The sequence below is a fragment of the Eumetopias jubatus genome, unplaced genomic scaffold (genome assembly GCF_037043125.1).
Source record: "Eumetopias jubatus isolate StellerSeaLion01/CBP00866 unplaced genomic scaffold, mEumJub1_p1.0 scaffold_6, whole genome shotgun sequence".
NCBI classification, from domain to species: Eukaryota; Metazoa; Chordata; class Mammalia; order Carnivora; family Otariidae; genus Eumetopias; species Eumetopias jubatus.
This window is the reverse complement of record NW_028274812.1, coordinates 85,362,906-85,378,259: the sequence shown is the minus strand read 5'-3', so window position 1 is coordinate 85,378,259 and position 15,354 is coordinate 85,362,906. Positions and strand designations below refer to the sequence as shown.

The 15,354-nt window shown below is 37.7% G+C and overlaps 1 protein-coding gene across 2 annotated transcripts in view; it reads left to right on the top strand.

The window, feature by feature from the left end:
• Window positions 1–15,354, top strand: part of SMAP1 (small ArfGAP 1) — a 164,049-nt gene that overhangs the window by 142,556 nt on the left and 6,139 nt on the right. For both annotated transcript variants that reach the window (XM_028097738.2, XM_028097739.2), the window contains one exon: window positions 11,828–11,955. In XM_028097738.2, the coding sequence (XP_027953539.1) occupies window positions 11,828–11,955 (128 nt within the window). The remainder of the gene's footprint in view (window positions 1–11,827; window positions 11,956–15,354) is intronic.

Below are 15,354 nucleotides of genomic sequence, written 5' to 3'. Positions count from 1 at the left end.
TGAGTCCATGGTCTTTTTTTCAACCTACTGACTCAAGCTAAACCTATTTTCTTCAGGTCACCTTTCCTGATCTACTCCCTATCCCAAGGTCAAACATAAAATGCTCTGGATATGCTTTTTAGCAAGGGTCAGCAAGATTTTTATGAAAAGGGCCAAATACTTTGGCTTTGCAAGGTACATGGTTTCTGCAACTACTTAACTCTCCCATTGTAATATGCAAGTAGTATGCACATACATAAGCAATTGAGCATGGCTGTGTTCCAGAAATATTTAAAAATAGGCAGTGGATTATAGTTTACTGACCTCTGCCTTTTGTTCCCGATTGTACCTGCAAGAACTGCTTTATATTTAGGTATTAATTAGAGTCTGAAGCCTGTACAAATACAACTTATTCACTGTTTTGCTCTCTTGATACCAGAAGTGGGGCCAGATACTTGGTTATTACCTGCCCTCTAATCTTGGAAATAACCTAATGTCTTAGGGTTCCTCTTTAGTAAGGGCCAGACCGAAAATCCCTGAATCAGACTCCAGACTCAGATACATCTTGACTTGAATGTATACCTGCTATGTTAGAAGAGAATTGAAATCAGTTTCTAGGGCATGTTGGGGTGGTGTTCTTCATGGTCCCTACCTGTGTAGTTATTCTAGCACTGGGCATTATGCTGTTATGCTAGTCTCCAATTTTTGTTGATTGCTGCTTAGTTTTTACATGATAAAACCTGACAGACAGCTTAGCAATTGGTTAGGATAATCCTCCCAGACTAATACTTTCATCCAGTAGTGCTTTTTGCTTTTTCTTTTCTTTTCTCTTCTCTTTTCTTTTTTCTTTTTTCTTTTCTTTCTTTCTTTCTTTCTTTCTTTCTTTTTCTTTCTTTCTTTCTCTTTCTTTTCTTTTCTTTTCTTTTCTTTTTTCTTTTTTCTTTTCTTTTCTCTTTTCTTTTTTTGTAGAAAACCCCATCTGAGAATTGCTTCAGGGCTGAGCAAATGCTCTAAGCATAAGGCTTGAGAAGAATCATAAATTGTTGGTGTTAAACGTGACCTTACAGGTTTCAGTTCAATATGGCACCAAAGGTAGAAAGCTCTCCTGCAGGGTTTCTGTCTGTGGTCGTCCATTCACTGCACGCACAGAGCAGCGTAACCTGGCCCCTTGCCAGGAGGCTTTGACTGGCAGTCCTGTCAGGCACAGAGGTGTGTGTGTGACTGGGGTAGACCGCAGAAGGTGTCTCAGAGGATCAGATCCTCAGTGCTCCAGAAAGCATCGTGCAAAGAATGGATATGATCTTGGTAATGAAAATCTAGCTCAGGGTGTATTCAACCGCTTAAATAAAATCATTCTTATGCTTATGCACTTTAATCTAGGGAAATTTCTGCCTAAACATTTCTTAAGTTCTACTTTAAATTATTTTAAATACCAAACTCTATAGAGGAGTAGGTAGAGGTTCCTTCAGTTTTTTCTTAATTCAAAAGCTCAAAGGAACATACAGCTTTGGGAAAGTTTTCAAGTTTTCTCATTCATTTTTGTGTTTCAGGAAATAAAAGCTTTAACTTACCACAATGGCCGAGTTCAAATGCATTGACAATGCTAGTTAAATGCAGTTAACAATATATAACCTACTTAATTTTCTAGTAACATACATTCCAGTTTTATATGATGAGAGAGATGAATACATTACTCTTTTTTTCTCTAAGTTTTTTTGTTTTTAAAAGATTTTTTTGGACAGAAACAAGCTAAAGGATAAAACCCCCACAAAAAGCATTCTATGTACTTTTATTTATTTATTTTTTAAAGATTTTTTTATTTATTTATTTTACAGAGACACAGCGAGAGAGCGAACACAAGCAGGGGGAGTGGGAGAGGGAGAAGCAGGTCTCCCGCTGAGCAGGGAGCCCCATGCGGGGCTCAGTCCCAGGACTCAAGAGATCACGACCTGAGCCGAAGGCAGACGCTTAATGACTGAGCCACCCAGGCGCCCCTCTACGTACTTTTAAAGCAGAAAATTCCTAAAGGGAAACTTCTGTTTTCAAAGTTCATATGCTGTAGACAGAAACAAGTTTGGGAATGAGCAGACTAAATGCCAGACATAGCAGCAGTGGCCCTGGGAAACCACTGGTGTCCTGTGAGCTGTGCACTGACCAGATCAGGACGATGTTTGTGTAGTTAGCTACACACCCCGTTTTCCCAAGGAGAGGGGCAAAGAGAAGGAATACTCTAGCATAAGTACCCTAAATAATTTTGTAGTCTGTTTTGTTTTGCCGATACAGTTTTTAAAATAAGATTTTATCTGTTTATTTGACAGAGAGAGACACAGTGAGAGAGGGAACACAAGCAGGGGGAGTGGGAGAGGGAGAAACAGACTTCCCACCGAGCAGGGACCCGACGCGGGGCCCAATCCCAGGACCCTGGGATCCTGACCTGAGCCGAAGGCAGACGCTTAACGACTGAGCCACCTAGGCGCCCCTTTCCGATACAGTTTTAAACCTAATGAAAACTTGCATTGCTTCTGCTCAGAAGAGTGTGTTCAGTGAACTATTGTAAACTATTATATTACCCTATCAAAAAGGAGGAATTGGTTTTATTTTTGTGTAACCACACCTGTGGAGGAAAGAAAATGCAGGTAGATGAATATATTGCTGTAAGAGAACTGGCAATAGGCAGATCCTTGCAAGTGGTCCTGAGTCCATGCTGGGGAGAAGTGAAGGGTAAATCACCTGAGGCTGGTGAACTATCATTTCCATTTTACAAATGAAGAAACTGAGGCACAGAGAGGTTAAGTTGCCCAAAGTCACCTAGCTAGTAGATTACAAAGCTAGGCCCATGTTCTTAACTATTACACTATGTTGAAGCTGTGACACAAAATAAAATGGGTGACCTTGTGCCACACAAAACAGACATTGGCTCCATTTGTCAAATGGATAGCTGGTGGCATTGTGTCGTAAGAACAGCACTGAATTTAGAGGCAGTAACCTATAGTTTGTGTGGGCTCTAGTGTTTTCATCTGGGAAATGGAAGTAAGAACCCCTCTGTGGTTGATGGCCAAATCTAAATGAATAAATAAATGTGAGGCATACAGCACAGTAACTTGCATGCTGGGCTGTGCTGAGATTTTAGCCTGAATATCGGGTCAGAGGAGATGAGTAGGAAATAGCTCAGGCCTTTGAAGGAATGTGCAGGAGAGGGAGTCAAATTATGCTGTATAACCTCCAGACTGTTGTCACACAGTATGGTCTTTGGCTGATGGAGGATTTGTTGCTCCCTTAAAAGCACTGAGGGGGCGCCTGGGTGGCTCAGTTGGTTAAGCGACTGCCTTCGGCTCAGGTCATGATCCTGGAGTCCCGGGATCGAGTCCCACATCGGGCTCCCTGCTCAGCAGGAAGTCTGCTTCTCCCTCTGACCCTCTTCCTTCTCGTGCTCTCTATCTCTCATTCTCTCTCTCTCAAATAAATAAATAAAATCTTTAAAAAAAAAAATTAAAAAAAAAAAAGCACTGAGGAAATCGGGTGGCCTCAAAGAAATCTAGGCTGTCACCATGTTTTAAACATTTAGAAAGAAATTTGTTTTATACAATTTGGTTTTATATTTATATATTTCTTGTCTTCTGAGGCTATAAAATGGTACAGAAATATATATATATATATTTAAGCAGTCCGTTCTACAACATTTACTCCTTAAAGCATTTCTTAGCAGTCTCAGACAGCAGCTCTGAATCAATGTGTGTGGGTCTCCTGAAAGATGGACAACCCTGCAGGGCTTGCTGCACAGCATTGTAGTACCCATTCATAAAGGGGTCCCTTCCTCCAGAGCTGGCCAGAGTGCAGGGATGGGTAGCATGGAGGGGCTCAGAGGGAGAGCAAATAGAGCAAGAGGATTAAGGTCGTCTTTTCAGGCCACTTCAGTCATTTTAGTAAAGTACTAAATACTATCTTTTTAGCAGTAAGAAAATTAACTAAAAAATAAAAATAAATAGCTCCATTTAACTCTCAGGCACCTGTTTTTTTAAAAAAGCATTTGAAAACAATTTGAAGCTTGAAAATTTTAATATGCTTCAGATGGACATTTGTGACTTGCATCTACAAAGTAACACACATGGGACTTTATTTCATTCCATAAAGCAATTTATGTGTTTTAATACAAAAGAATTCCAAATAACACTTTTATTAAGGAAAGAGCTTTAGATGGTTTCTTATGTAGAAAATAAAAAGGGTTCTTTGAGTAACATGTAAATTTATAAAGCTTTAAGAAGAAGGAGTTTTGCCATGAAAGAGAATATTATTGCATCTCATGGAAGCAGCCTTTTTTAATCAGTACTGTTTCCACTTAAACTCATTCCTTCTTGGGATGCTGCCTCAGTAGTTACTGATGAAGAATTAAGACTTGGCGGTTTCCGGTGTAGCAAGGGTGTACTCAAGGCTGAATGTTCATGCTCAGTCAAAAACGGTAATGAAAAACATAACATCCATTTACTTATCATATTCTTATCTGCCTTAAACTAGATTAGTAATACATAAAATCTCATGTTGCTCTTTGACATTTTTTATTATTTGTGCAAATAGATTATGACCAGCTAATGCAACTGACATTCAAGTAAAGGATGAATTCAATTAATATTTATTGAGTGCCAGCAGAGTTCATGGAACTCTAGTAAATACCAGAAAATGCAGCTTTTGTGTGTATATAGTAATGTGAGTCGGGGATGAGGTTGCAGTCTGGAAACTGGAAGATAGAGAATTATTGCTGAGGGAAGAGTGGGATTATGTATGAGAATTGGTTGAGAGAATTCAGTTTGAAATATGGAATAATGCTAAAATTCCCAACTTAAGTTTTATTTTCCTCAATTCAAAGGTTAATTGTCTTGCTGCTGCTGGTCAGAGGAGGAGCAAATAAGTTTTTTGTTTATTTGTTTTGTTTTGTTTTGTCCTGTGGAAATTTATTTCAAGTGAAATCTAATGTGTTTATTACTACTCAGATAACCAACTACTCAGGTAAACGTAGCTCCTTGTGCCTTACCTTTGTAAGGCATCTTATGACTTAAAGCCCGTTATTGAGCATACACCTTTGGAGTACTACCTGTCAGGTGCTGTGATAGCACACTTGGAACAGATCTGTAGGTGAGGAGAGTAAGATGTGCTTCTGGCTCACAAGGCGGTTGGTGGAGGACACTTGCCTGTGTGTGACTAGTTGTGTGTGGTGCTGTGGCAGCAGGGATGCACTGGCCTGTAGACAGAGTGACTCTGGAGGACATACTTCTGCTTTGGAGAGAGAGAGAATTCCAACCTTATTGTCATTGGTGAACTGGAGAGAGGAAGCCCTGGGATAGGACTTTGTGTCAAGCATCAAATGAAGGAGGCAGCTCTACTCTCTTCCTGGTAAAACAACAGGAGGGCATGGACAAGGTCTCTGGGCTATAAACATGGTGCCAGGGTGCAGTAATATGGCATATTGGGGCTGCCTATCAATCTAAGTATATTCAGATGCCATTAAAACCAGAAATAACAGGCAGGCACCTGGGTGGCTTTAGTCAGTTAAGCGTTCAACTCTTGATTTCGGCTTAGGTTGGGATCTTGGGGTCACGGAATGGAGCCCCACATCTGGCTCCCTGCTCAGTGCAGAGTCTGCTTGTCTCCTTATGCTCCTTCCCCCACTCTCCCTCTCCCTCTCTCTCAAATAAATAAATGAATAAATAAATAAAATATTTTTCTAAAAAACCCTAAAAATGAAAATATTGAGGTACTTGGAAAGGTCGCCATTTTTGCAGCCCCTGGATTTGGAGTGGAAAAGTCAGTAGGCCTGGCTGACCAGATGGATGGGTCTATAATGGAAGTGGTGTTAGGTCTTCTGGATTTGGGAGTCATCAATTGCCTTAGAAGGGAGCTCGGGCCAAGTACTGTGCCTGGGCAGGGTGGTAGTAAAGCCAGCCCCACCCTCCACCTGGTTTTATTAGGGACATAAGGCAACTGCCACTTAACTGTTTTAACCCTAGATGGAGAAGGGGCACCAGTTTCTGCTTGGGTGCTCCAGAAAAAGCTTCTCAAACTGGTTATGGCAGTTGAGTTTTCTAGGTACACCACCAGACTTCTATGGAAATCCTAGACTTAATGTGTAAAATTCTCTTGAGGTGATATGATTAAACTCAGATACTTTATATAAGGCATTGATGAAAGTACCTGGCAACAGACTTTAAATAAAAATACTAGTGTTAAAAATGTGTTATTAAAATGCAAAGTATTATATTCTTATTTCCTTTAGTTTACAAATTATCATTCAAAGGCACTTGGAATGAACCAAAAGGAAGACACTAAATATTGTCTTACTGTTTTGTTTTGGTTGTTTTGTTCTTTTTTTTTTTTACCTTTACTCTTTTGGATTATTGGTGTTAGATGAGTTCTGGTATAGCCACAATTAATAGAATCAGCAGTCTTACTCACCATATTGAGGATTTCTAGAAGACAGAGACTGGCTTTCATGACTTTGTCATATTTGAAATGTTACCTTCTTTCTAGGCATCTATCAGTGTCATCATGCAAAGTAGGCCAGTAAATGCATGCCTGGCATGCCTTATGTTCATGTGAGATGTAGCACTGATTTTAACAACTTTTTTTCTTTAGCTCGAAACATTTTAACATTTTCTTGTAAATTTATGGTATGTGTGTAATTTAAAACAGACATCTACAAACTCAGTTTTCAGATAAAACACTGCTTTGAAACCTTAAGGTAACATTGAAAGAAAACAGTTACCCCCAAGCAGCTAACTGTAGGCTTGATCCCTTGCCTTTAAGATTGAAATTCCTTCTTCATTTTACTGCATTGTCCTAATTTCTTTAGTTTGCTCATTGCCTTTTCAAGGGGTCCTTTGTGCTTCATTATCGTTCTTTATGATGTTGTCCCCAGCTAAATTTCTTCCATTTGCCTTAGGCTTTTCTTGTACTGTGGATCTCCCATTATTTTTATTGTCCACCAACTACTGTTTCTGCATACTGATTAAAGGGGGCTGCTCCCTCCTCCTGCGGCTGGCTGCTCCCACCACCATTCTGTAGCTGAGGAAGGAACACAACATTCACTCCGAGGTGCAGGACTGTGGTGAATTCTGATTAGTTTGCACAGACGTCCACTTCTCTGTTGCTTTTGTGGACTCTGAGCTTTTATTCAGTCAGCAAAGACTGTGCTATTAGTGGACCCTTGATCAAAAGGATTCTTTGAACTCACTGTGATATGTAAATACTCTGTTGACCCAGGGCTGACTATACCCCACACTTGCTTCCCTCAGCCCAGTTTGCTCATTGATGACCACATCCACCTGTGTCCTTCCCTATAAATTGAGAAGATACTAGGATTGGTAGGACAGTGGAATGGGGAGAGGAAGAGGAACTGTGCATGTGGTGCTGAATGGTTTTTGAACCTTTGGTGTCACTGCTGCTCTTGGTGCAAATAATTATAAACTGTTTAAAAGTTGGCTTTTAGGGCGTCCAGGTGGCTCAGTCGTTAAGCGTCTGCCTTCGGCTCAGGCCATGATTCTGGGGTCCTGGGATCGAGCCCCGCATCGGGCTCCCTGCTCCACGGGAAGCCTGCTTCTCCCTCTCCCACTCCCACTGCTTGTGTTCCCGCTCTCGCTATTTCTCTGTCAAATAAGTAAATCTTAAAAAAAAAAAAGTTGGCTTTTAAATTTCAGAATTTTAAGTGACGTCTTTGTAATTAGGTACAGTTTTAATTACGTGACTACTGATGAAATGTGGTTTAAAGTAAAGAGCACTCACTAGCCTAGGGATCAGAAGACTCTGTTCTAGTGCAGATTTTGCTGTTTAACTAGGGAAGTGACATTGAACAAGTCTTTTAATCTGTTGGTGCCCTGGTTTCTGTTACTGGAGATAGTGGAAAGAGATGCCTTTCCCATCTTTCATAGAGACAAAAATGATAACATGTAAACATTCTTTTAAAATGTCCGGGAACTATGATGTTTATAATGATGATAATGACAGTCTTTAACTGTCCTTTTTAAATACAATCAAAAACACAACCTTCAAAATGAATTGAAACAGTCCTTTTTAAAGAATGCTAAACAGCAGGCCAGGGTAGTAAGTCAAATTCACAAACATTAAAGTCCATTGGGAAAACCCATTGGGAACTTGTTTACTGATCATGCAAGGCTGAGAAGTTTTTGTTTAGGTTAAGGATTTGTTTTTCAACAATTCTGTGAATGCTTAGCTTTTGTATTAACAAGAAAAATTGATGGGGATAAAATCCATCATATTTAGGGGATTGTATGGGGAGAAAACCAGGATACAGAGAAAAGAAGACAGGTGTGCTGCAGATGTGAAAGCAGAGGAGAGTCACCATTGTCTGTCACGAGGGTGGATTGGAAACCTTGGTCAGACCTGGGAGAAAGTTCCTCATCTTAGGTTTTTGTAGTTAAAACAGTATCTTCCTTAACCACTTGGAAACAGTGGCAACTTTGCCATAAAGATCACTATTTCTAAGGAGATGCTTCGTCTGTCTTACTCTAAAGGATTCCAAAGTTCCTTGGACGTATATTACGAGTTGACTTTCATGGCAGCTCCACTATGGTAGGTAGAGTTTGTGTGGAATGCTCTTCTGAGATTTTAAATGCAAATATATTTTTAATGGAATGAGAAAATGAAGCTGTTTACAGTGCAGTGGTAGAACATGAAGTCGTGAAGGAAGTGAGCTGTGTAGGCTTTATATGAAGGACTGTGGTTATTTACTGTTTCTGTAATGGTGAAAGTCTGGAAACTACCTACATGTCCAGTAGTGAAGGACTGAGTAAATAAGTTATTTTAAGTCCATGCAATTTAGAATGCAGCCCACCCTCACCCACACAAAAACAATTTAAAGAAAACGACTTTTGTATATACATTGTCTTAAGTATGTTTTTAAGCATTTGTTCATAAGCATTAAAAAACATAGGGACTTTTTGTATTGTGGTAAAATACATATAATGTACAATTTACCATTTTAGCCAGTTTCAAGTGTACAGTTTAGTGGCATTAAGTACATTCATTCACATTATTGTGCAACCATTACCATCATCCATGGTAAGGAACTTTTATTCATTTTTGCATAGTTTGTATGTTTTCCAAAAATGTGTTGATTCTATAGTAAAAATTGATTTAGATATTATAACCCAAGGCTTTGCTCTGGCTCTGTGATGGTGGACAAATTTAATGTTTTTGTCATCTGCTAATGAGGGTAATTAATAGTACCTCTCTCATAGCATCATTATAAAGACTAAAGAAGTGCATATATGTGTTTATGTATTTGTATTTTTTTAGACTGGCACAAAACAAGCACTATACTGAGTGTTGGCTGTTATTTTTAATAGATATGTGATCCTCAGGGTATGAAGGGTAAAATAAGACTTCAAACACCAAATAAAGTATTGTATGTTGTTTTATAGTTTAGATAATGTACTGCTAGATCCTGAACAGAATTTAGATTTGAAAGTATAAATAAATATTCTTAATGAAGTACAGTATACTACTTAGAACAGACCTAAATTTCCAAAAGATGTACAGTTTATAAAAGTATGGACACAGATCATTTGCCTGGAGTAGGTGAACCTCTTGGTTCTCACACAGTGTATCCTGGGCTCACTGGTGTCCTGTAAACTAGATTGACATGACCTGTGATAAAAATCAATTAATGACATTTTCTGTATTCACCAAAAAATAAAAGATATTTTCTCATGTGTAAGGTATTTTTTTAATAAATTTTTCCTCATTATTAGTGTTTGCTATTACTTGAAGAAGCAAAAAATTGTAACTGAAAAACTGCAAATACATAGTTTATACTCAGCTTGTCAGGTTTTTGCTTTTTTACCTTTGTTCCTCTTGGTCATAGTTTGTTTTATAGGACATGTGCTTTTTTTGTGTGTGTGAATTTAAACTGCATATATAAAATATAGTTATATTTTCTGCTAATAAAATGCTTCCTTATTCATATGATAGAATTAAACATGTCCGTTTGATGAGGTTGTTTCCCTGTCCCCAATCTGCAGCTTATGGGCACCACTGGCTCACATGCCCTTGTTATTTGAGTTTCTTTACTGAGCTGTTGTAGATACCACAAAAAAGATGTTCCTTTAATTGTGTTTTTAATCTAGAATATCTTGTCCTTTTAAAATATTTTATTTCTGGTTCCTATTTACATGATGTATTACACATGATGTAAGTGGAATGCGGAATGGACTGGAAAACATGAAATAGTTCTTTTAAGAGGTCTGACTTCAAAACGAATGTTGCCATTTGTGTTTAGAAATGAAAAAAAAATGCTTTCATGAGTCATATTTGAATTCTTTTGTGTCATAGTTGTGTCTTAGCTTAAAATTCTATATATTATAAATTAGTATTAATCTGTGCATTGTTTTATTGCTTCACCTTTAAATTGTCCATAATGCTTAATACAGATAGAACATATATAGGAAACATACATTTTTTGTGGTTCTGATAATGTGATATCATTGAAAATGATTAAAAATATTTGCAGTTGATCTCTTTCAAACCTTGTGAATTTTACAGTCTTTTCTAAATTAAGTAGTAAAAAATACTTCATTGTGACCCATTTATTCATTGAAATTAATGATAATCTGTGAGTCACTGAAGCTTAAACAGGGACATAAAATACACCAGTTTCTAAAGTTATATTTCACAAAAGAGAAGAAACCTGTGAGTTTCTGTGGGTTGTGGCAGAAACACCCAGTCTGTGGTAGACCTTCCTTTAAATTTGCCAAATATTTGAAGCCTGCTCTGTGCAAGACATCCCACTCAATGTTGAAGAAATTTTGAAAGATGACTGATGACCTTTGAGGAGTGTGTAGTGTATCAAAGAGAGATCAAATGAGATTGTAAATTGCTAAATTAGAAGCTCAGGATATAAGTCCCAAGAGATTGGAGTTGGGGTATTCTGAACTGTTATTTGGTTGTGGCCACAGTAAACTGTGTGAGGTGTCCCATTCCCTGGACTGTGCTCACAAACTCTCTCTACTCCAGCCCACTCCAAGTCCCACCCCTTACATTTAATAACCTGCACTAACGTAAAAAGGAGATACAAAATTTTTTGAGTGGGAGAATAAGTAGGAAGCTGATACAGGATGTTGTCACTGTCAGACTTCCTTCCCCGGTACAGTTCAGTGGCTTGGTACGGCTATTGTGGAAGGTGGCCATGCTCGAGTAAAAAAGGGTTTATTTCAAAGTTTTATGCATATTTCCTGTAGAATCAGTCTATGTGTAGTGTATGTTTGTTTTCTTTCTTTCTATGCAGTTTTTTCCCTTATTGTAACTTGAGAATTCAACATTTCAGACATTTTAAATCCTCAAAATTTATTTCCAATGTCGGTAAACATGATACGAAGTGATGTCCATAATACACACATGCAGCATGTGCACATTTATGGAGAGACATTATTTGTAAGAACATGGTATCAAATGCCAGTTTAGCCAGTTATCTCCAAAGTAGTATCTCATAACATCATGGGGATTAAATGAGTTAATGTCTGTACACTCAGAACAGTGCCTGGCACATAAGGAAGCATCAGGATGCAGAATAACGTGAATAGTGTAATACCACTATTGTTAAAATGGGATTTGGATATATTATACCTAGAAACCGGTGAGTAAAGAATATTTTTGGGAGAATAAAACTGGAAATAGTTTCTTTGGGAAAGAGGAGAGAGCCTGGGGTAGAACGGGGACATATATTTTGTTATCAACTTTTGAACTCTTTTTTTTTTTTAAACCATATATTAATTTTTTAAATGATGCCATGTTTCAAGTAATTTAAGAGAATCTACTTTAGGATGAGAATCTATATTCTTTTCAGATGGCCCTGCTGAGGCACCAGTGACCAATGGGAACACAACCACAGTGCCGTCCCTGAATGATGATCTAGACATATTTGGACCAATGATTTCTAATCCCTTACCTGCAACTGTCATACCCCCAGCTCAGGTATGTAATAAGAATATGGTTTTACATGATCACGGCTTATTTCCTTTTTGAAAAGTCTCAAAATTTCAATTTTGAAAGAACTGTCTCTGAACAGTCTCTGATTTGAAAGCTTTATTCTTTAGGCCAGGGGTTGGCAAATAAGCCTGCAGCTCATTTTTGCAAATAAAGTTTTATTGAAACAGGCATTCCATTTGTTTATATATATTCTCTGTGGCTGCTTTCACACTACAAGTTGAATAGTTACAACAGACACTGTTTGACCCACAAAGCCTAAATATTCACTGTTTAAAGTTTGCTGACTCTTGCTTTAGGCAAACAGTGCCGTTTAGAGTGAACCAGTGGGAAAACTCAGACTGTCTCAAACTTGCCTGAGATTAACAAGGTCACTTCAGAGGTTTTAAAACCATGGGTGTTTAAATATTGATTACAAGCCAGTAGTTCTTTTTTTATGCTGTATTGAGCCATTCTGAAGATTTAGTTCTGGCTGCAGGAAAACCAAGAATAAGAAATTCTAGCAAATTCAGTACTCATATTTTTTATGAAGATTAGTTGTTTTAAGTTAGCCCTAAAACCTTTTTTTAAAATTGAAGTATAATGGACACACTATTTTTACTTTTTAAAATGATTTTTAAAAAATTATTTAGAACAATATGAGCAGAATTTTTTTACATATTGATGGCAAAGAAATTTTGAATTGTGTTCTTACTTACGTGGAATTTTTTTTTGCCTTCATTCCTTTTTTAAAATTGTAAATTGTTTAATACCTTTAAATATTTTTTCAGCTTTATTGAGGTATAACTGACAAGTAAAATGGTAAATACTTAAAGTGTATATTTGATTCCCACCATCAAGTTAATTAACACATCCATCACCTCATGTACTTTTTTTTTTTGATGAGAACACTTTAGCTCCCTCTTCACAAATTTCGGTTACATAATACAGTATAATCAACTATCGTCACACTGTAGGCCCTCAGACCTTAATTCATTTTATAACTGAGTTTGTGTCAACCTCCCTGTATTTCCTCACTCCTGAGTCCTGGTAACCACCATTCTGCTATGAATTCAGCTTTTTTTTTTTTTTTTTTTTGATCCCACATACAAGTGATCCCATGAAGTATTTAGCTTTCTTTAAGGTGAATAAATGAACTTTTTTAGGGATATAGGTTACTCTTAAGCATACAGCTTTAAGATTCTATTTTAAATTTATACTTTATAAATGAACAATAGTTTGTTTCAGTACAGCATAATTTTTGAGGTAAAATATTTCCCTTTTCTCTAGAAAAACAGAGCCAAATGTATATTGTTTGGGTAGAAAGTTTTAATAAGAATCTATGTCTTACTAAGAAGATTAATTGCTTATTTTATTACACATATTTTTTGTTATGATAGTCATTGTATAATTACCAATAGAATTGAGCAAATAAATTTGAGGTACTAGTTTAAATTATCTTTATCAAAATTGTCTGCAGTATTTTTTATTTTCAGAAAAGATAGCTTTATTTTATGACTTGGCTCCTTCTCCCCTCCCCCAACACATAAAAAGAGGAACTGTTTGTTACTATTGTTGTTTCAGTTAACATTAAGCACCTTGTGAATTTGTGCACGCAGGGGTATTCATGTGGTAATAAAAATTGTCTAATGCTAATGTTGTGGCTTCAGAAAGAAGCATTTAGAATATTTGACAATCTGAGCATGAAAAGCAGTTTCTTTTGGTCTAGCATTCTAGTGAGGCTGTTTTATCTGCTAGACTTCCTTCGATTCCACTGGACTATGAGAGTTGCTTTGGAACTGCTTAGAGAATTAGACCCCACATCTGAGGCTTCAGTGTACTACTTCATGTTTTCTGTTCAGTATCAAAGCAAGTAGAACAATGCAGACTTCATTTAAACTCTTAAGTAGCACCTGACAAGCAATATGGGGTATAGCTCCTGCTTTTATGAGGGGTTGGTCTGACCTGCGTGCTTTGTGCATTCTGCATTAATAACTAAGAGTAACAGGACTAATTTTTTTTTAAATCACATCTAATTCTTTTTTTAGAGCATTGTTTTTGACCAAAACTGTGCCAGTTGTATTGAGCCCTGTAAAATACTTGGGGAACAGAATTACCTTTCATCTGAACTACATGTAAAGGTTAAAAACCCAGATACGTTTTCAAAATAATGTCTTTCAAAATGGGGAGGGGGAAAGGCAGGTTAAAGTACACATTTTATACATACACTCCTGCTATGAAATTACTAATTTTGGTGGGTTTCTATTATGTAAAATTGGACAGAAATAGGAATCACTCTGAGCTCCTACTATTCTTTCAGTGCTCGTTTCGTTCATAATTAATGTTTTTTAAAAAGACTTCCCACTCAGGAACGCCTGGGTGGCTCAGCCGGTTAAGTGTCTTGACTTGGGCTCAGTTCATGATCTCGGGGTCCTGGATCAGCCCCATGACTGCATGTGCCTCTCCCTCTGTCCCTCCCCCACTTGTGCTCTCTCTCTCTCTCTCTCTCTGTCTAATGAATAAATAAAGTGTTAAAAAAAAAAAAAGATTTCCCACTCGTGAAAGTGAGATTTACCTGTTTGGCTGTGTAGTCTTGTGAAGAAGGTTAGATATACTCAGCTAACCAGAATGCACATGTGTATTGGGGGTTCAGAGGGAATCATTCTAGAGTCCCCAAAGGTGACTTGTAGGAGCCATCCCTTTCCTTCTGTCTATAATATACATATACCAACAGTATCTAGACCTGCACGAGTGCTGTGCCCTCTCCTTGGATCAGACCTAGGATCCCGACAGCCAGAGAACCTCTGGTTAGGGATTCTGTAGCGTCCCAAAGTGTAAATTGATAGGCAGACATTCTTCTTTTATCCTGGAGTTGTACTGCTATCAGATGGAGCACCAAAAAATAATAATAGACGTATGAGTGCTTACTCATCATGCTATTTGGTTTGGCTCTTTTTAGATTATGACCATGTTGAGGTAGATACTCTAATCTACCCTCATCAGAAGAAATATACATGTTTAGAGCATGTGAATATTAGGCTGCTCTAGGATGAGACTGTGGTTTCATTTTCCGCGGTTTCACTTGCCCACAGTTCAGAAGCAGATGATCTTTCTTCTGAGGTATCACCAGGTGATCAGTAGCAGTAGCTTAACACTTGTCACAGTGCCTCACTTGTCATTCCCCTCACTTCATCTCATCATGTAGGCATTTTATCATCTCACATCATCACAAGAAGGGTGAGTACAGTGTATTTTGAGAGAGAGACCATATTCACATAACTTTTATTACAGTATATTGTTATAATTGTTCTATTTTATAGTTACTGTTAATCTCTTACTGTGCCTAGTTTCTAAATTGAACTCTCAAGAGGTATGGATGTGTAGGGAAAGAGCATAGTATATAGAGGG